The sequence below is a fragment of the Leuresthes tenuis genome, unplaced genomic scaffold (assembly GCF_036924035.1).
Source record: "Leuresthes tenuis unplaced genomic scaffold, fLeuTen1.0.hap1 SCAF_3, whole genome shotgun sequence".
Lineage (NCBI taxonomy): Eukaryota > Metazoa > Chordata > Actinopteri > Atheriniformes > Atherinopsidae > Leuresthes > Leuresthes tenuis.
The window spans coordinates 6239652-6260133 of NW_027325357.1; the positions used below are offsets into that span (position 1 = coordinate 6239652).

Genomic DNA, 20482 nt, shown 5'->3' on the forward strand with positions numbered 1-20482 from the left:
ATGGACAATGAGCTAGACTCTGTAGAGACCTCAGAACTAGAGTGATATTATCCACCTTTCTGGTCTTAGTGAGGATTCAAGCAGCTGCGTTCTGAATCCCCTGCAGCTGTCTGATTGATCTTTTAGTGAGACCAGTAAATGCACTCTAACAGTAATCAGGTCTACTGAAGATAAATGCACGGACCAGCTTTGTTAAATCATTCTGACATACCATAATTCATGAATATTCTTTAGGTGACAGTAGGCTGACTGCATAACTGACTTGATATGGCTGCCGAGGTTCACCTCCATGTTCACTAACACACTGAATCAAAACATCATGTATGAGAGGGATGCTTGTTGGATTACACTGTTGTCAAATGATACTAGATGATCAACTTTCAGACCCCTTAGACAACAGTCTGTCTCAGACACAATTGTCAGTGAAGTAGGAAAAGTTGTGCTTTTAATGTAATCAGACTACCTCAAGTATGATCTAATTCTGGGGGAAATACTGCAGCAAGAAATACAGCCAGTGAGCCACCAGTGTTAGGACTAATGTGTAATAAATTAACATGTTAGAGTTCTATATTACCTTTATTTCTCGTAACTATTAATGTAACATGCAAGTTTTGCTATTGAAGTAATCAGTTACATTTTGCTTTGTCAAATAAGAGATTCATTGCTGTTGGCATTTATTTAATATGTCTTCAAGGACATTGTTTGGATCTTTTATGGGAGGAGTCCTAACCCAGCCCAGCCCAAAAATCTTTGGATTTTCCTGCAACAGTTGCAGCATTATGATGCATACAATCGGAGTAAGTAAAACAAAGAACAAATTAGAGCTTTGACAATGACAACAGTTGCATGCTTAACTGTATGCTGCTCCAACAGTGTGATGAGAGATGATTTTTGAACTGTGGTAAACTGTGAATTTTGTGTCTTGTCTTTCTGATACCCTCCTCTTCTTTATCTGTTCAGTTTTCTTATGATGTCCCATTTGTTTGTTGCAGTCTTTATCTCCTCCATTCCCAATGTTGCCTCATTAATTACATGTTAATGTCAGTCTTGTTAATTTCTAGTTGTTTATAATATGACTTACCACAGTTCAGAAAGTAGAGGACAGAAACATAACATGGAGGTTATTTCTGAAAAGTGGAGAGAATTCCTCACACGTCCACTGTTGAGGATAGGTCAGAACTGCTGGCAAGCCTCACGTTACCGCACCCTCCTCTTCACCATGTTGCTCTAAAATCCTCATTGTGCCTTTCTGTATTGGTGCTTCCATCACAGAAGTGTAAATGAGCTTTGCAAAGGGTATAAATACAAGCTTGAATTGAATTCTTGAATTGTTTAATGATATCATGCATGGTAGATGAAGAGATATCCAAACCCATTGCAATCTTTCTTTGAGAAACATTGTTTTTAACAACTAAATGATTATTTTATTATGCAGCTGTCGACAGGCTGGAGGTCTTCTTCCTATTATACTAATAAAATGACATATTTTGACATATATTTTCTGCAATAGAATGAAAGTAAATTAAGGAATCACTGTCTTTTTTACTGTTCCGTTTCATTCAGATTATTACGGATTTGATGTTGTTGTTTCATATTTCATACAGCAGTATCCATTTTACTGAAAGCTATGGTATTCCTTTTCTCATGGTACACAGCAGATACTTTCTCAAGTACTGTTTAAATGTCTTATCTCGAAACCCGTAAACAACTGGACTGACAAACCTGGGCAGAATCTGAATGATGATGTACCAAACAAAGAGTACTTGTATGTAATGTTTAGGGAACCATTTCCTGAAAGTGTTGTTTAAAATGTGACCGAGAAAAGTTTGCATACTCAACAGTAGCTGGAAACCATGGAGCAGGATTGTGTTCCTGGCTTTCTTTATATTTCCATCTACTGAATTAGCAGCTTTAGCTGCAAAGAAGATCCTGAAGTAGGTGTAGAGGAGGGTGAGCCAAACTCCACTGAGATAAATTAGGTAAGAAACATCTCTCTTTTCTAAACTTATTGGGTGTCTGAACAAATTATCCCTCTCACAATATATTGTGGAGTAAAATAAGCGTACAGGCTCTGTTGCTAGAATGACAAAGACGTCTGTCAAAACTGACACTGCACTAAAAGCCCAAACACAACCTATCAAAATATATGTTCTTTTGATGGTACAGAGCTGAGGGTGTCGCAGTGGTAAACAAACAGCTATGTAGCACTCAACAGCCATCACAGCTAAATTTAAGGGAGTGTTGAGGGAGGTGAAGACAGTAAAGGTAATAATGAAGCAGCAGAGGGAAGCATTGATCCTATAGAAGACATAACTTGAGACAAACAGGCTGATAGCTGCAGTGAGCTGGATCATATCGTTCAACACCAGATGGATGAACAGGATGTAACGAGGATTCACGTAAAATACCTGAAAGAGAGAGAAAAACACTTTTTCTTTAATTGATCCATTTGGTTCCTTCCACAGACTACACATGATGATAACTAGTTTCACTACCATGCAGATTCATCAACAACATGAAGAATTACAGTAAATTCCTACCTGGTGTTTTCTGAAAGTGTGAATCAGTGTGCCATTGATGTAGTTAATAGTGAGGCCAAGAGCCAGGACGATCACATTTTTGGCCACAGCTGTGCTCACGGAGTCTCGATAAGTCAGACTGCTCGACACGTTGTAGCCATAAGATGAGGAGTTCATGGAGCTAATCTTCGTACAGAAAATGTTTATGTTTATGTATTTAGCAGACGCTTTTATCCAAAGCGACTTACAAATGAAGATATAACAAGCTATATAAAAGCTAACACATAGAATATAGGAATAGGAATAGCAGGAACCCACTAATCAGACTCTGTCAGAGGTGAGAGAGTAGAGATAGAGTGCAGGCACAAAGGGAAGTACAGAAGATAAGGTGCAGAGATAGAGGGGGTAGGGAAATACAAGGAAAACTTGTTATTTTAAAAATTGTAGAAAACCTCTGTTCTTAAACATTACATTTTCATAAAAAAAAAAAATTAAAAAAACAGAAAAAGCACTAACATAGTGTCATAGCTGTAATGTGGAAGGGTTTTCCTACCTCAGGAAGATCACTTGAGACTCCACTTTGACTTGTCAGAAAATTAGCATGGCTGATGTGTTTATATAGATCAACTGGATGCATAAGCCCTGCTGAATGTGACGTCACTGTGATATCCTGCCTTCCCATTATTCAGTTTTCTGTAGGTAATGAGATCATCGATTGGTGACAGATTCTTTTTTCTTTTTTACCTCAGTATTGCACCTCTATGACCATATTTCCCCTATAAATTTCTGTGACAAAATGAACATGAGCAAAAAAATATATATTATTAAGAATTAAGATTACTTCATATCAAAGACGACTAAAAATGAAACCACCTGTAGTTTTTAAAGCAAAAATGTACAGGATTTAGGGACATTTATAAGCAAAGTTTCTGATTATATGCACTGTTTAGTTTGAGCTTACAGGTTCACTGTAGAATCACTGGTGCATTATGACGGATTTAGCAACAGAGCGCCAAAACAAAGCAATTCTTATTCTTATGTACTTCCTTTTTTGTAACGCCATGTATGAAAAGTTGTTTTGCATTGCAGTTTTTTTCTCAAATATCATAAACTCAGTCTGACTTGTAGGAGGCTGTTTGAAGGCCACAAATATATGTGTTAACCAGAAATACAGATATACATATATATATCTGAGTATCTGAGGCGGTCAGCAAAGCAGCCTACTCAGTTTACTCAGTTTACTTTAGAATCACATTTCTTGTACTAAAAACTCAGAATAAGTGTGCTTTTGCAAAGGTGGCAGCACAGTGGTGTTGTGTTGAGCACTATCAGAACACAGCAATAAGTTTCCTGGATCGAATAGTGGCAAGGGCCTTTCTGTGTGGACTTTGTATGTTCTCTCCATGCATGCATGGCCTCTCTTTGGATTCCTCCCACTGTCCACAAATTAATGTTATTCAATTCAATTCAGTTTTATTTATATTGCGCAAAATCACAACAAAAGTAATCTTAAGGCACTTCAAAGATGTAATCTATTGATTGATTGTAACCCAAACATGATCTAATCAAATCCAATTTATTAAATTTCAAATGAGTCCAATTCATATATACAAAAACAATTCAAAGAAAGTGGCTTATTTAAGGAAACCAACAGATTGCACCAAAACTTTACTTCATTCAATCCAATCTTCCATCCTGAACATGCATGAGGTGACTGTGGAAAGAAAAAACTCCATTTTAATAGGGAGAAACGTCTGGCAGAACCAGACTAAGGGAGGATGGCCATTCACCTTGACCAGCTGGGGTTTGAGAGGACAGGAAAGGGGGGACAAGAAACCCCATAACACCTGCTGAGAAAGAGACAGAAGTTAATGAGGGCTCTTCCTTTAATTCTAATTTTGCTTGGTGGCCGAGCTTTGGCTGGAGATTGGTGGCAGGCAAAGGATGGAGCCCAAGTGTGCCGATCCCTGTGACATGACTCGAGGGATGTGGGATGTCACTTCGCTGGCAGAGAAAGCCACTAGTGAGATGGAGTGACCTAGATACCTTACCAAACTCCTGAACACTCGTACTTGTACGAGGTAGTTGCCCATGAAGAGAGGTGAGTCACAAGCACGTGTTAGAGTTCTCTCCAGGGAGCACCTCTGTAAGTTGCAGGAGGAAAGGTGTGGAGGTGGCATTATGGACCGGGGTTTCTGGGGGACTTCAATGCCCATGTTGGCAAAGTCTGTGAGATCTTCAATTTATCTTCAATTCATGCATTTGGCAGACACTTTTATGCAAAGCGACTTACAGGTAGGCAGGTAGGCAGGACCCCTACTGGAGGTAGTACCTGTCATGCAGGGGATTTGATCCCAGGTCTCCCACACGAAAGATGGCAATCATACATCATCTAATCACACTGTCCAGTCCCACTACACTATCCACTAACTTGCACCTCCAGGAGGGTGGAAATGCCTCAGAATCCCTCAGGAGCAGCTGGGGAGAGGGATGTCTGGGTTTCTCTCCTGAACCTTTGCCTTCTCTACCCGACCTCGAATAAGTGGATGGCAATGGATGTATGGATGGGTGGACTCTTAGACACGACATTCTTAATTTCGGCAGTATTACGAAGAATATTGAAAACATGTCCTAGAAACATGTCTCATCTTGTGCATCAGAGGATAGATTCTGGTAAAAAAAAAAAAAAAAAAGTCCAAGGCACTGTAGTACCAGAAGTCACGGAAATGCCATCTATAGAGTTAGGATACAGCTAGATGGTTTCTTCCTGAAGTGCTCTGGTCCGAAGGCAACAACTTCAGTTTTGTCAGAATTTAGGATTAGAGAATTTTCAGTAATCCAAGGCTTTGTGTCTTTAATGAATTCCTCAATGACATCAAAGCGTGAAAGTCATTAAACTCTTTGGTTTTAAAGAAAAGAAAACATAAATTTAGTTTGGTCCAAGTGGTACCTTTGATGCCACCCGTCTTAATCCCACTTTTAGATCCACTTTTTAATCTTGGTTCCCCTAAAAATATTTTTACAAATTTTAGAGTGATTATGAACTGATTTTTAAATTTAACGAGCAAATCTGCATCGTTGTACAGAAAAGCTTATTTTAATTAAGGCGAATAGCAAAGCTAAAGCCTGTTCTGACATGGCAAGACTTGGAAAATGTGATTCATGCTTTTATCATGACTCATCTGGGCTACTATAATGCTCTTAATGTTGGGGTTAGCCATGCTTCCCTTTATGCCTTTAGCTAGTCCAGAATGCTGCTGCTTGCCTTCTAACCAGAGCGCACAGACATGAGCATATTTCATCAATTCTGTCGGCTCTCCGTTAAAAATGAGTCTTTCACCACCCCCTAACCAACTCTAGAACATTTTTTGTTAAAAAAGGGGTAATGTGATAACTTCAGGGTAGCAGTATGTGACTTAGCTGCCACGGAAGTTAGTTCTCAGAGTTAATAGTTTTATTAATACAGAACATTTTTCTCTCTACATAGACACAGTATGTATAAAAAAAGGCCCCACCTCTGTATTCATAAACAAACTGAATCAAAACATCATTATGAGAGAAATGCTCATTGGGTTACACTGTTGTCAAATTAGTGCTGATGCCACTAGATCACCTTTTCAGACAATCTTTTAAAAAAAAAATTTTTTTAAAGGAGCACTTTATGGCCGTCACGGAGATAAGTGTTAGTCAAGTAGAAAAGAGTTGTTTTTAATGTAGTCAGACTGCCTCAATATGATCTGATTCTGGGGAAAGTACTGCAGCAAAAAATACAGCCCATGGGCCACCAGTGTTAGGAGTAACATGTTATAAATGAACACGTTAGCGTACTCACATTACCGTTATTTATTATTCTTATTTTTTTGCAACTGAAGTAATCGGTTACTTATTAATTTGTCGAATCAGAGATTCATTGTTGTTGGCAACTCATTGTTCATTTTTTGGATCTGTTAAGGAGTCCTAACCCAGCCCATCTCAGAAATCTGGATTTCCCTGCAACAGTCATTTCTAAAAAGCTTTGACAAACCAAAATATGTCCCATGTAGGCAGGTAGTGTAAGGGGTCTTGCCTAAGGACCCCTACTGGAGGTGGAGCCTTTCATGCAGGGGTGTCAGGATTCAAACCCAGGTCACCCACATGAAAGGTGGCAATCTTATCACAACACTGTCCAGTCCAGTCAAAATCAGTGCACAATGCATACAATCTGAGTTCTCATTAATCTTCGTTATCACGTTTAATGTAAAGTAAAACAGAGAACAAATTAGAGCTTTGACACTGATGACAGTTACATGCTTAACTGTTTACCACTCCTATGGTATGATGAGAGATGATTTTGAACTGAGGCAAACTGTGAACTTCGTGTCTCATCTTTCTGATACCCTCCTAAATTTTACTTGTTCGGTTTTCTTATGATGTCCCATCTGTTTGTTGCACTCTTTATCTCCTCCATTCCCAATGTTGCCTCATTAATTACATGTTAATGTCAGTCTTGTTAATTTCTAGTTGTTTATAATATGACTTACCACAGTTCAGAAAGTAGAGGACAGAAACATAACATGGAGGTTATTTCTGAAAAGTGGAGACTGCAAGAAAGGATGTTTTCAGGGATGAACATGTAGTCCACATCAGAAGCCTGCAGTCTGTACTAAAGTAACAAGATGTTAGTCATTAAAAAGCCATCTTAGTTGCTAATGCAGGGAATATGTAAACTGCTGTACCTGTGGTGCTAAATAAGAATTCCATTATGGTGTCCTCATTATACCAGCACACAAAAAACTCTCAAAATCTATTTGCACTCAACTCTTGTCTATCTACAACATTCAATCACAAAAACGGGGGAATACTAATTCATCCAATTACAATACATCCTTCCACTGTGTAACAGCCCATCCAAGGCACCTCTGAGCCCAGAGCTTCTGGACAAGGTCAATGTAAGGCTTCTTTTTTGCACATCAAAGTTTTAGGTAGCAACTGTGATTGAAACTCACTATTGTAATGCTTAAAAAAAATCAATCCCTTGCCCATGTAGTTATGTCAGATACTAATGAAAAATTATTTATCAATAGCTTATGGAGATGACGGGTGTCCAGCTTAGACTTGCGCTCTTTGCCTTCAAAGCACTGAATATCCTCCAGATTTCTTGAATTGTTTAATGATATTATGAATGGTAGAATAAGACATATCCAAATCCATTACAATATTTCACTGAGAAACATTGTTTACAAACCATTAAGAGATTTTCATATGCAGTTGTTAGCAGGCTGGAGGTCGTCTTTGCATTTTACAAAAAAAAAAGAGGCCAGAATTAAAGAAATGGGTGTATATTACTAGATTAAATCAAGCTAATGGGAAGAAAAATGAAAAATCACTTTTTCCTGTTCCATTTCATTCAGATGTTTTCTGTTTTGATGTTGTGGTTTGATATCTTGTACAGTTGCGTGAAATTCACCGAAAGCTATGGTATTCCTTTTCTCTTAGTACACAGCAGATGCTTTCTCAAGTACTGTTTAAATATCTTGTCTCGAAGCCCGTACACAATTGGACTGACAAACCTGGGGAGAATCTGGACAATGATATAGAATGCAAAGAGTACATTCATATAATATTTAGGGAACCATTTTCTGAAAGTGTTTTTTAGAAGGTGGGTTATAAAAGTTAACATACTCAACAGTAGCTGGAAACCATGGAGCAGGATTGTGTTCCTGGCTTTCTTTATATTTCCATCTACTGAATTAGCAGCTTTAGCTGCAAAGAAGATCCTGAAGTAGGTGTAGAGGAGGGTGAGCCAAACTGCACTGAGATAAATTAGGTAAGAAACATCTCTCTTTTCTAAACTTATTGGGTGTCTGAACAAATTATCCCTCTCACAAAATATTGTGGAATAAAACAAACGTGCAGGCTCTGTTGCTAAAATAATAAAGACGTCTGTCAAAATTGACACTGCACTAAAAGCCCAAATACAACCTATCAAAATATATGTTCTTTTGATGGTACAGAGCTGAGGGTGTCGCAGTGGTAAACAAACAGCTATGTAGCACTCAACAGCCATCACAGCTAAATTTAAGGGAGTGTTGAGGGTGGTGAAGACAGCAAAGGTAACAATAAAGCAACAGATGGAAGCATTGATCTTATTGACATAACTTAAAATAAACAGGCTGATAGTTGCATTGAGCTGGATCATATCATTAGACACTAGATGGATGAAAAGGATGTAACGAGGATTCACATAAAATACCTGAAAGAGAGAGAAAAACACTTTTGAGTGCATTTATCCACTTAGTTTAATCCACAGACTACACATGATGATAACTAGTTTCACTACAATGATGATTTGTTAAGAACATGAAGAATTACAATAACTTCTTACCTGGTGTTTTCTGAAAGTGTGAATCAGTGTGCCATTGATGTAATTAATTGTGAGGCCAAGAGCCAGGACGATCACATTGTTGGTCACAGCTGAGTTCACAAAGTCTCGATACCTCACACTGCTCGACACGTTGAAGCCATAAGATGAGGAATTCATGGAGCAAATCTTTGAAGAGAAAACATTCTTATTCTAACAACTGCCAAAAAACCTAAACTTCACATAAAAGAGCTAAACAACAAAATGCTCTACCAGCTGTAATGTGGAAGAGTGGAAAAGAAACACAAAGGGCTTTCCCACCTCAGGAAGATCACTTCAGACTCCACTTTGACCAGTCAGGAAACGAGCAAAGCATGGCTCATGCCTTTATATTGACCATCTTGATGCATAATCTATAAGTGATGTCATTGTGACATCCTGCCTGTTTATTATTCAGTTTTCTGGAGGTAATTAGACTTGTGTTTTCTGTGTTTACTCAGGTATATAAAATAGTATTTACAAACTAGGTTGGTGATAGCAGTTTGCATAGAAAATGCGAGAAACACTGTGATCTGTGAAGGTAAGCTGTGTCCCTGTACTGTGTTCCTCTACAGAAATAGGAATACAGCAGAGGGAGGTTCAAACACATACTAAACTAGATATCGTTACGTTGTTCTGTGGTGATCTAGCTGTCGAAAATCAAACCACTTTCAAGCTTTTTCATCCCCATAAATCAGCATTAGAACAAGTTTTTTGTCAAAAAGTCACGATGGTGACAACATCAAGGCAGCAGTATGTGAGTTAGTTGTTGCATAACGTATTTCTCAGAGCTGATAGTTTTATTAACACGGAGCATTTTTTTCCCAACACATAGACAAGATAAATATAGAAAATAAGCCCAATCTCAATATGTGCCATCCATCCATTTTCTATATCTGCTTAATCTGTCAGTCCAGTCACGGGGGGGCTGGAGCGAGAGGCGGGGCACACCCTGGACAGGTCGCCAGTCCATCACAGGGCTACACAGAGACAAATGAGACAAACAACCACACACACGCTCACACTCACTCCTAAGGACAATTTTAGAGACACCAATTAACCTAACTCCCTCAGTATATGCAAACATATCAAATCAAAACATCTCGGAAGGGAGGAATGCTTGTTGGGTTACATCAGAATCTGCAGCCATCAAAATATCACAAGAAGCTTTCAGTAAAGCAGTTTAGGTGGAGTACAATTTGCGAAAACCAGACAGGAAAATACCAAAAAAATTGTTGTCTCTCCAAGAAAATATTACAGTGCTTTGCTGTTGTCATTTAGATATTGGCCTGCAACTGTTTGGAAGAAATGGGTCCATATGTTTTTAAAAAAAATTGTTTTAACAACAGCTTAATTAAAGAAGCTGGGAACTGGGCCAGTATGAAGAGAAGTGCTATTCATTTCCATGATACAAGGACCAGTGGAGTGAAAAACACTTACGAGAAAAGACGTAGAAAGGACATTAAGGAGGCTTGAAGTCAGTTTCATACAACCTAACAGAGCACTGATGTGCTGAAGGGTAACAGGAGCAAAAGGTTATTTATTAGCCTGTCACTCAAACATGGCAGCCTATATAAGCAGATTGTGGCCTCAAATGGAGTGTGTGTTCTCAGCTTTAGTCTCCGCCCTTTTCCTGGTTGCCTGTCTTTTGACAATGCTGCAGGTATGGTTAGCTGCCCTTGTGGCTAATAAGGTCTTTTATGTATCATAGGACCTGTAAGACTGGATTGGGTCCTTCTTGTGCAGCCTCCACAGCAGCTAACTCTGCTGCTACTGTGACCTACACCTTTTAACCTGTGCTAATACGATAGCTGGAACTCCACTGCTGTTTTGTCTTTTTGTTGAATTTTGTGGCAGACTTACATAGCCTGCTATTGGGACTGGCTCATAAATTGTTATGATTTGTGTGGAGCTGGGAGCTCTGGGCCATTTTAAGGTGTGCATGTGTGAGGGACATATTACTATTCATTGAGTAACTTACTGGTTTTATTTAAAATTTTGGAAAACCCTCTTGATTGTTACAGCTTTTATTTTCTTGAGTTCTTTAGGTGCTGTTGGCCTAAGGCTGGCCTCTGCTGATGAGGGTATCTACTTTTTGTGTGCTGTGTTTAGCCCTGTACTGCCAGTCGTGGGCCTTAACCATTTTGTATGCGTGTGGCATGTGTGAGGTGAGGTGATTTGACTAGGATACCTTTTACTCATTTTGACTTGCTAGCCCCACCGTCGGTGGGCTTACCTGCAGCGAAGAACTTGTTCTTGATTTAGCATTGTTCCTTACTACTTTTTGTAGCTTTTTTTGGAAATCTTTGCAATGGGAAATGGAATCCTGTGTCCTGCTGATTAAATTAGCAAACCTGAGTGCCTTAAATTAAACTAACCTAACTGAACATTTCCTTGGTTGCAATTCCCAGGGTCGCGTTGTCAGACTTCTTCCGGCTCAACTAAATGTCCCTGAATATAACCATACCCAATCCCACATAACCAACCACACCTACCCTTCGCCACACAAACATGGCTGATGGCACAACAGACACCTTTAGAAAGCAAGCTCAATTCTATCCCTGAAGATGTGACTGAGACAGCGAGATGTTGGCACATCTTGCTACTTCATCAGCTTCACAAGGAGTGCAGAGACTTCATGCTTCACCAGAAAAAGCGCCAACTTCTACCGATGTACCATTAAACGTATTCTGTCTGGCTGTATCATTTAGTAATGCAGTTGTGATGTTGTGGACCGCATAGTTCTATATAGGGTGGTTACATCGGTACGTGTTACTGGGATTTAACTGCCAGACATCCAGGACCCTGACAGACAGGGAAGAAGGACTAGCAGATCCTCTCCAATCCCAGCCACCCTAGCCACAAACTCTTCTCACTCCTGCCATTGGGCAGGCGGTAAGGGAGCAGTCAGACTCGCACAAGCAGGTTCAGGGACAGTTTCTACCCACAATTCATCAGGCCACTGAACTGGTGAAATACTAGGCACTTTGCTCACTCTTTATACACATTGTACTCAAACACACTGCACATGTATACCACACTCCCTGCTCTACCACCAGCATAGCAGTTTGTGTATTCTGATACATTCTACTTCTGTACATATTCATTCAACTTCAGTGTATATATCTTTTTACTTCAATATTCTATTTGACTTTTTTATTCTTTGTTTCTGCAGTTTTATCTTTTATTTTATGAAATAAATGTCACTTAAGAGCAATTGTTTTTGTTTAAGTACATTATTTGAGGTGGCTCTGTGTCCAAGAATTTCCTATATGTAATTATGTTCAATGTTACCTTTATATGACTATAAAATATGAAACATGAAATTAACAACAATAGAAGACCACTGGGACAATAATGCCTCAGCCAATGCTGAACTATAGGACAAAGATGGCAAGGGATTGGCTGTGTGTGTAAGGCGTTAGCCGGCAATACATACCAACCATGGTGGCTCTCTTTGTTATCACTTTTAATCGTAAGCAGCAGAAGTAAAACACAATCAAGGTGGTGCTTTTATAACAATTACATTTAAATGCTTAATCTTATACTCCTTCTTTTGTGACATGCTTTTGAACTGTGAAAAACTGATAACTGTACAGTATTTTTTAGATATTCTCGTCTTTCAGGGATTGAAAAGTATACTACACCAGAAGCCTGCAGTCAAAATGTTGGTCATTAAGAAGAAATCCTCCTCAGTTGCTAATGCAGAGCATATGCAAACTGGTGTGCCTGTGTTTATGAAAAAGAGCGAATAATCTAAATTTGTGTGCTCTTTGCACCAGTTCACAAAAACTGTAAAAACGTTTTTGCTGTCAATTCTTGTATATTTACAGAAGTCAATCATAAAAGTTTGTAAAATGGAGGGAAAAAAGTGCACTAATTCTTACACTGGTTTAGACTTTTATTTTGTCACAGACAGTTAAAACCCAAGCCATTTCATATTTATGTGCCATACACTTAAAAACAAGTTGGGGAATTCCCTCTCACAACACTTAAGATATCTGCTTGAGGATACCAAGCAATTGTTTTGTCCCCTTGTTCCTGCAAACATGTTTATAGTGTGCAACAGTTTAGGGTTTTGTTAATTTTTTTGTTTGTTTTTTTCAAAATTCTCCACACATCCTCTCTGGGGAAGAAGTCAGGACTGCAGGTGTGCCACTCCAGTACACACACCCTCTTCTTCCTCAGCCATGTCTCTTTTTTTTAATAATCGGTGCAGAAGGGGATTTTGCATTTTCTTGTTGAAAAATACATTGACATCCCTGTAAAAAGATATTGTCTTTAATGTATCAAATATTTCTTCAAAATCTCATTGTTTCTTTCTGTATAGAGGCTGCTATCAGAGAAATGTAAATGAGCTTCGTCAAGGGCACAAATTCAAGGCCATACCTTTGCAGAGACTGGCTTTTGGACTTGTGGGTTACAACAGCCTTTGGTCCAGAGCAAAAAGTGTCAACTTCTTTCTGAGAGGATGTTAAATAACAATTATTTGTACCACAATACTACAATAGAATTAAAACAAACAAAGAAATCGTTGTTTCTTTATGGCCTTCTTTCCCCACTCTCCAGATGTTTTCTGATTCGATATTGTAGTTTGATATCTTCTGCAGCAGCATACGTTTCTCTGAAAGCTATGGTATTTCTTTTCTCTTAGCACACAACAGATACTTTCTGAAGTACTGCCTAAATGTCTTGTCTCTTAGCCCGTACAGAACTGGACTGATAAACCTCGGGAGAATCTGAATAATAATGTAGCAAACAAAGAGTACTTGTAAATAATTTCTAGGGAACCAGCTCACCAAAGCTTTTTTTAAAAGAGGGGCAACAAAAGTTAACATACTCAACAGTAGCTGGAAACCATGGAGGAGGACTGTATTTCTGGCCTTTTTTATATTTCCATCTACTGAATTAGCAGCTTTAGCTGCAAAGAAGATCCTGAAGTAGGTGTAGAGGAGAGTGAGCCAAACTGCACTTAGATAAACGAGATAAGAAAAATCTCTCTTTTCTAAACTTATTTTGTGTCGAAAGAGATTATCCCTCTCACAGAATATTGTGGAATAAAATAAGCGTACAGGCTCTGTTGCTAGAACAAGGAATATGTCTGGTAGAACTGACACTGCGCTTAAAGCCCAAATACAGCCGATCAAAATATATGTTCTTTTGATGGTACAGAGCTGAGGGTGTCGCAGTGGTAAACAAACAGCTATGTAGCACTCAACAGCCATCACAGCTAAATTTAAGGGAGTGTTGAGGGTGGTGAAGACAGCAAAGGTAATAATGAAGCAACAGAGGGAAGCATTGATCCTATAGGAGACATAAGTTGAGACAAACAGGCTGATAGTTGCAGTGAGCTGGATCATATCGTTCAACACCAGATGTGTGAAAAGGATATAACGAGGATTCATGTAAAATATCTGAAAGAGAAAAGAAAAAACTTTTTTGAGTGTGTGAATCCATTTGGTTCAATCCACAGACTACACATGATGATAACTAGTTTCACTACAATGATGATTTGTTAAGAACATGAAGAATTACAATAAATTCTTACCTGGTGTTTTCTGAAAGTGTGAATCAGTGTGCCATTGATGTAGTTAATAGTGAGGCCAAGAGCCAGGACGATCACATTGTTGGTCACAGCTGTGCTCACAGAGTCTCGATACCTCACACTGCTCGACACGTTGAAGCCATAAGATGAGGAATTCATGGAGCAAATCTTTGCAGAGAAAAAAATTCTTATTCTAACAGCAGCAGAAAAAACTCTGAAAATAAGCACTGAAATCACATAAAAGAGCTAAACAACAACAACAAAATGCTCTACCAGCTGTAATGTGGAAGAGTGGAAAAGAAACACAAAGGGCTTTCCCACCTCAGGAAGATCACTTCAGACTCCACTTTGACCAGTCAGGAAACGAGCAAAGCATGGCTCATGCCTTTATATTGACCATCTTGATGCGTAATCTAAAAGTGATGTCATTGTGACATCCTGCCTGTTTATTATTCAGTTTTCTGGAGGTAATTCAACCATGGATTTTTTTACTTTTCTTTTCTTCACGACCTCAGTAATGCACATCTATTATAACCATATATGACCATATTTCTCTGATAAATTCCTATGTAATAAAATGAACATGAAGAAAAAACTAAAATATTTCCACTTTTTAAAACAAAACGCAATTATCGGCAAAGTTTCAGATTAGATGTTGTGTTTGGTTTGTTCTGACACTGCAAAAACAAAGGAATTCCTATTTTTATGCATTTCCATTTTATGTAATTCCATGTATGACAACATATTTTCATATTTCAAATCCTGTAACTATGCAAGTCATGCACATTGGTTCTTTCTAAAATATAAACCAAATTTGACTTGTAGGAGGCTGTTTGAAAGCCTCACGTCAGTGTTAAACAGTAATAAAACAGTGAGGCAGTAAACAACGCAGGGTACTTAGTTAATTTTGTTTTTCATTCCACATAAGAGGAGTGTGATAAAAATAATTCCCATCAGAACCACATTTCTTGTTTTTCAAAATTCAGAATTGATTCAGAAACTCAACATTTTTTGAATGCTTGCTTTGCAAAGTTGGCTGCATGGTGGTAGTGGTTAGCACTGTCCTCTCACAGTAAGAAGGTTCCCAGATGAAACTGCATCTGGGGCCTTTCTGAGTGGAGTTTGCATGTAAATTTAAAATCAAGTTGACCTCTCAAAGACCCATTCAACCATTCACACACACTCATTCTTCACATCTTAGTCTGCACAACATGCACGTTCTCAACATGATCCTCCTCTTCATGGATGGGCTCTCTCGTGGAATTCCAGCTTTCTCCCACCATCCAAAAATGCATGTCAGGTTGATAAGTCATACTGAATTGACCTTAGGAGTTACCGTGAGAATGTTTGGCTGACTTCTTTTTTTTTTCTGTGTTTGCCCTGTACTGGAATGGCGACCCACTCACAGGCTGAGATCCGTTTTTTTTTTTGCGTGGTTGTTCACATTATAATTTAAATGAGACCACATTGGACTCCAGTGTGAACAGTATGGCCCTGAAGTGACCTGCATGCACAGCAGAAGACGTCAAGGCACATGCGGCGCGCTGCATTTATGAAAGTAAATGTGGATGCTACAGATGTCAGCTATGTGTATCAACTCTCATGTTGTTGTGCTATCGGAGCCACCAAAATTTTGAGGATTTTAATGAAGTCCAAAACCTCACTTTGTTTCAACTGACTACCTCCATCAAAGCTGTCTGCCATGCTTGTTTCGTCCTTGGTTTAAAGTTGATCCTGCCACAAAGTGACTCCTCTGGCACAGAATTATGACCTCTATCTCACTCAAATGACATAAAAGTCAGATGAAAACCGACATGAACATTCCAACTGAGGTTGCTTTGAAAATCATCCGATATGTATTCGATTTAGGATCATATATGAAAGTGACCTTTTATTTAGTTTAGACTGTCAGAAAAAATCCGATATGGGTCACAAATGGACAGAAAAGTCAGATCAGGGCTACTTTTGCCTGTAGTGTGAATATAGCCTATAAATCCTGTTTCCAGTGGCGTGCATAAATACTGCTCATCATTTGGAAACACTGGTTGACATTGCAAAGAGTGTTCACATTCACAGGCCATTGTTAGAAATAGTATTTCTAAGCTAGGCTTGTGATATCAAAACATCAGTTTGTTTGGGAAATGAGACATGCACTGTGGTCTGTGAAGGTAAACTGTGTCCCTGCAGAGTGGTCCTTTACAGAAACTCAGGATACACTCATTTCCATTTTTTTAAAGAACAAAAATTAATGTTGGTTGGGTTTAACAACATGAAATCAGGGATAAAAGCATACAATCTGACCTCTCATTCATCTTTGTTATCACTTTTAATTATAGGCAGCAGGAGTAAAACACAAATCAAGTTGGACCTTTTACAACCACGATATATAAATGCTTAGTTATACGCTCCCTCTATTGTGTGACGAGATATGCTTTTGAATTGTGACAAACTGTTAATTGTACCATCTGTAGCCCTGTGGGTATTATTTTCATTCATTCATATACAGATATTAAAATGTTTGTGTTGCTAATAAATAATAGTTCATGAAGTGTAAATATGTTTGATAAGTAATTTCATATACAGTTAAAAGTCAGAGATAAAAGGGTGGTGTTAGTTTTAAAATCCATATAATTGTCGGCACAAAAGATAGGAGACCACATTTGTTTATGGAGTAGTGAAGCATCGTTTTAATCTCTCATCTTTGAATGTATGTAGCCTTAGCCAATCCTGTCCTCACCTTGTTCAGGGAGGAGGTGTTTAGCATCACCAACGTGCCAAAGCACATTAGCCAGAGCAGAGGCTGCGTTATCGGCGTCCTAGCTGGATAGCTGTAAACTGTAAAGTAAATAAAATACTCCCAACTCCCAAGACGGACGGAGAGTCGTCCCGTGGCTTATGTGTGAGAACTCTGAGAAGCTGCCAGAGGTAAATTCATGTGTTTTAATGTACTTTGTGCTGTTGTGTAATTGTAATGTGTTAAAGACAAGCAATTGCTAATCGCTGCTAGCCTTTAGTTTAGCCAGCTCATAGACTTGCCCATGGTTAATTTCACATTGCAGTTAGCAATTGCCAATTCGTTTAAGACGTACTGTTGGTTTTTCGACATGAGTAAGCCTGTAACTTAGTTACTAAGAAGAATTATGTTATTCAGGACCGGACATTTGCCATAAGAGGGAGAGAGTGAGGACCGGGAGAGCCCTGGACCTTTGGAGGGAGACTGTAGCTGCTGTACTTGAACGTGGCTCACCGCACTGTATTGCTGCAAGCTCCATTTTCTTGCCGCTAAAACGGCACCTTGCCTTTTGCCCCTTTTCCATCATAATCTCTGACTGTTGCTGGACTCGTGAGTACACCATTAAAACTGTGCACGTGCTTTTTGTTTATGCTGGTTAAAACCCAGTGAAACGGCCATTCGTTCTCGGCCTCCACGCTCACAAGCTTCGACCAGGCCTGCAACGTTTTACATGTAATAGCCCAGCGTGAATGTGCGTGAGTCTGGGCTGTGGACATTTGAGTTTATTTGTTGATCTTGATTTCACATTCTCTCATTGGGTTCATCATTTATTTGTATCAAATCTTCCAGAGCATATGAGAGTTTTGAATACTGTTATTGATGCACATTTAAAGGTCAACCGTGAACTATTTGACTAATCTACAAATCCAAATCGTAACTTTGTAATAAATAATTATTGTTGTTTCAACTACATCTTGTGTTGTACTTACAAGGGTGGTACTTTTGGGATAAATATTAAATAGGTTAAAGTGAACTTTTATTGGAAACGGGAAGTACCAAATTTTGTGTTACTTCTTAAACGTTATTGGAGGCACCGCTAAGTTATTTTGTATCACATTTATCACAGGTAGCGCCATCTTTAGACGAACTCAGGCCCCGTCCCACTGTACTACAACACCCCAATTATTTGTCAGTCAATATTTCCTAGCTACATGGGACTGGGGTTACACATCTTTAGGTTATCCTCATCTTCTTCACCTATATATTGCTCATGATGTCCCATCTGTTGGTTACACCCTTCGTCTTCTTTATTTCTTTTTTTTTGCCTCAATTCTTACACGTTACTGTATTCCTTCAATTCTTATTTTCCTGAAATATGACATTCTATAGTCTAATAAGTGGAGGGTAGAAATATAATAAACATTATTTCTAAGCATGAAGAGTACAAAAAGCAATGTTTTTGGGAATGTATTCTACATCAGAAGCCTGCAGTCTGTGGTGAAATAGCAAAATGTTTGTCATTAAGAAGACATTTTCAGGTGCTAATGCAGAGCATGTACAAACTGCTCGCCTGAGTAGGTGAAGGAGAGTGAATAGTCTACATTTGCTGAAATTCCATTATTTTGTGCTCATTGCACTAACACACTTGAATCTATTTGCTCTTAACTCTTGTCTATCAATAACACTAAATCTTAAAAGAAGAGGACAAAAATGCACTAATTCATACACTTTTTATCATGAACACTTTTATTTTTACCTTTCCTTCATCATAGCTTTTGAATTAAGTCTGGATTAGATTAAAAAACACAAATACTGCAATAAAATGGAAACAAACAAAGAATCACTGTTTCTTCTTTCTTTTACATACTATCCAGATGTCTTCTTATATGATGTTGTAGTTTGATATCTTGTACAGCAGTTAACATTTCTCTGAAAGCTATGGTATTCCTTTTCTCATGGTACACAGCAGATACTTTCTCAAGTACTGTTTAAATGTCTTGTCTCGTAGCCCGTACACAATTGGACTGATAAACCTGGGAAGAATCTGAATGATGATGTACCAAACAAAGAGTGCTTGTATGTAATATTTAGGGAACCAGTTAATCAAATTATTTTTTAAAAGTGGGGCTAAAAAAGTTAACATACTCAACAGTAGCTGGAAACCATGGAGCAGGATTGTGTTCCTGGCTTTCTTTATATTTCCATCTACTGAATTAGCAGCTTTAGCTGCAAAGAAGATCCTGAAGTAGGTGTAGAGGAGGGTGAGCCAAACTCCACTGAGATAAATTAGGTAAGAAACATCTCTCTTTTCTAAACTTATTGGGTGTCTGAACATATTATCCCTCTCACAGTATATTGTGGAGTAAAATAAGCGTACAGGCTCTATTGCTAGAACAAGGAAGATGTCTGGTAGAACTGACACTGCGCTTAAAGCCCAAATACAGCCGATCAAAATATATGTTCTTTTGATGGTACAGAGCTGAGGGTGTCGCAGTGGTAAACAAACAGCTATGTAGCACTCAACAGCCATCACAGCTAAATTTAAGGGAGTGTTGAGGGTGGTGAAGACAGCAAAGGTAATAATGAAGCAACAGAGGGAAGCATTGATCCTATAGAAGACATAACTTAAGACAAACAGGCTGATAGTTGCAGTGAGCTGGATCATATCGTTCAACACCAGATGGATGAACAGGATGTAACGAGGATTCACGTAAAATATCTGAAAAAAGAAAAGAAAAAACTTCTTTTTCGTATGTTAATTCATCTGGTTTCTTCTACAGACTACACATGATGATAACTAGTTTCACTACAATGATGACTTGTTAAAGACATGAAGAATTACAATAAATTCTTGCCTGGTGTTTTCTGAAAGTGTGAATCAGTGTGCCATTAATGTAGTTAATAGTGAGGCCAAGAGCCAGGACGATCACATTTTTGGCCACAGCTGTGCTCACGGAGTCTCGATACCTCACACTGCTCGACACGTTGAAGCCATAGGATGAGGAATTCATGGAGCAAATCTTTGAAGAGAAAACGTTCTTATTCTAACAGCAGCAGAAAACCTCAGATTTTTAAAAAAAAAAGTATTAAATTCACAAACAACAGATTAAAACAAACAGTAACACAGGCTCATAGCTGTAATGTGGAAGGATGGAGGAGAAAATAAATTGTTTTCCCACCTCAGCAGGATCCTTTCAGACTCCACTTTAACCAGTCAGGAAATGAGTTAAGTATGGCTGATGCCTTTATATAACCCATCTTGATGTGTAAACCCTGCTGAATGTGATGTCACTGTTATATCCTGT

General features: G+C 38.6%; 5 protein-coding genes across 5 annotated transcripts in view; 1 reads left to right on the forward strand and 4 right to left on the reverse strand.

Moving 5' to 3' along the window:
• The window catches only part of dennd6aa (DENN/MADD domain containing 6Aa), a 271486-nt gene extending 265399 nt beyond the window's left edge, over nucleotides 1–6087 (forward strand). The window contains exon 20 of the transcript XR_011915167.1: nucleotides 6077–6087. The gene's annotated coding sequence lies outside the window, so the exon portion shown is untranslated. The remainder of the gene's footprint in view (nucleotides 1–6076) is intronic.
• On the reverse strand, nucleotides 1626–2696 carry LOC140303137 (odorant receptor 131-2-like). The gene is made up of 2 exons (XM_072381770.1): nucleotides 2541–2696; nucleotides 1626–2408 (listed from the first exon to the last, which is right to left on the reverse strand). The coding sequence occupies exons 1-2, from the start codon at nucleotides 2694–2696 to the stop codon at nucleotides 1626–1628; spliced, it is 939 nt and encodes a 312-aa protein (XP_072237871.1).
• A 1884-nt stretch (nucleotides 6088–7971) lies between the features above and the next one.
• Nucleotides 7972–9039, reverse strand: LOC140303165 (odorant receptor 131-2-like). Its single transcript, XM_072381810.1, has 2 exons — nucleotides 8884–9039; nucleotides 7972–8751 (listed from the first exon to the last, which is right to left on the reverse strand). Exons 1-2 carry the CDS (start codon nucleotides 9037–9039, stop codon nucleotides 7972–7974), a joined length of 936 nt encoding a protein of 311 aa, XP_072237911.1.
• A 4490-nt stretch (nucleotides 9040–13529) lies between these two features.
• On the reverse strand, nucleotides 13530–14602 carry LOC140303170 (odorant receptor 131-2-like). Its single transcript, XM_072381815.1, has 2 exons — nucleotides 14447–14602; nucleotides 13530–14312 (listed from the first exon to the last, which is right to left on the reverse strand). The coding sequence occupies exons 1-2, from the start codon at nucleotides 14600–14602 to the stop codon at nucleotides 13530–13532; spliced, it is 939 nt and encodes a 312-aa protein (XP_072237916.1).
• Nucleotides 14603–19113: 4511 nt separating this feature from the next.
• LOC140303196 (odorant receptor 131-2-like) lies at nucleotides 19114–20188 on the reverse strand. Its single transcript, XM_072381861.1, has 2 exons — nucleotides 20033–20188; nucleotides 19114–19896 (listed from the first exon to the last, which is right to left on the reverse strand). Exons 1-2 carry the CDS (start codon nucleotides 20186–20188, stop codon nucleotides 19114–19116), a joined length of 939 nt encoding a protein of 312 aa, XP_072237962.1.
• Nucleotides 20189–20482: the final 294 nt, after the last annotated feature.

Coding starts and splice junctions, on each gene's coding strand:
- LOC140303137 (XM_072381770.1), bottom strand. CDS start 2,696: ATGAACTCCTCATCTTATGGCTACAACGTGTCGAGCAGTCTGACTTAT. Junction 2,409..2,540: donor ACACTTTCAGAAAACACCAG/GTAGGAATTTAC, acceptor TCTCTCTTTCAG/GTATTTTACGTGAATCCTCG.
- LOC140303165 (XM_072381810.1), bottom strand. CDS start 9,039: ATGAATTCCTCATCTTATGGCTTCAACGTGTCGAGCAGTGTGAGGTAT. Junction 8,752..8,883: donor ACACTTTCAGAAAACACCAG/GTAAGAAGTTAT, acceptor TCTCTCTTTCAG/GTATTTTATGTGAATCCTCG.
- LOC140303170 (XM_072381815.1), bottom strand. CDS start 14,602: ATGAATTCCTCATCTTATGGCTTCAACGTGTCGAGCAGTGTGAGGTAT. Junction 14,313..14,446: donor ACACTTTCAGAAAACACCAG/GTAAGAATTTAT, acceptor TTTCTCTTTCAG/ATATTTTACATGAATCCTCG.
- LOC140303196 (XM_072381861.1), bottom strand. CDS start 20,188: ATGAATTCCTCATCCTATGGCTTCAACGTGTCGAGCAGTGTGAGGTAT. Junction 19,897..20,032: donor ACACTTTCAGAAAACACCAG/GCAAGAATTTAT, acceptor TTCTTTTTTCAG/ATATTTTACGTGAATCCTCG.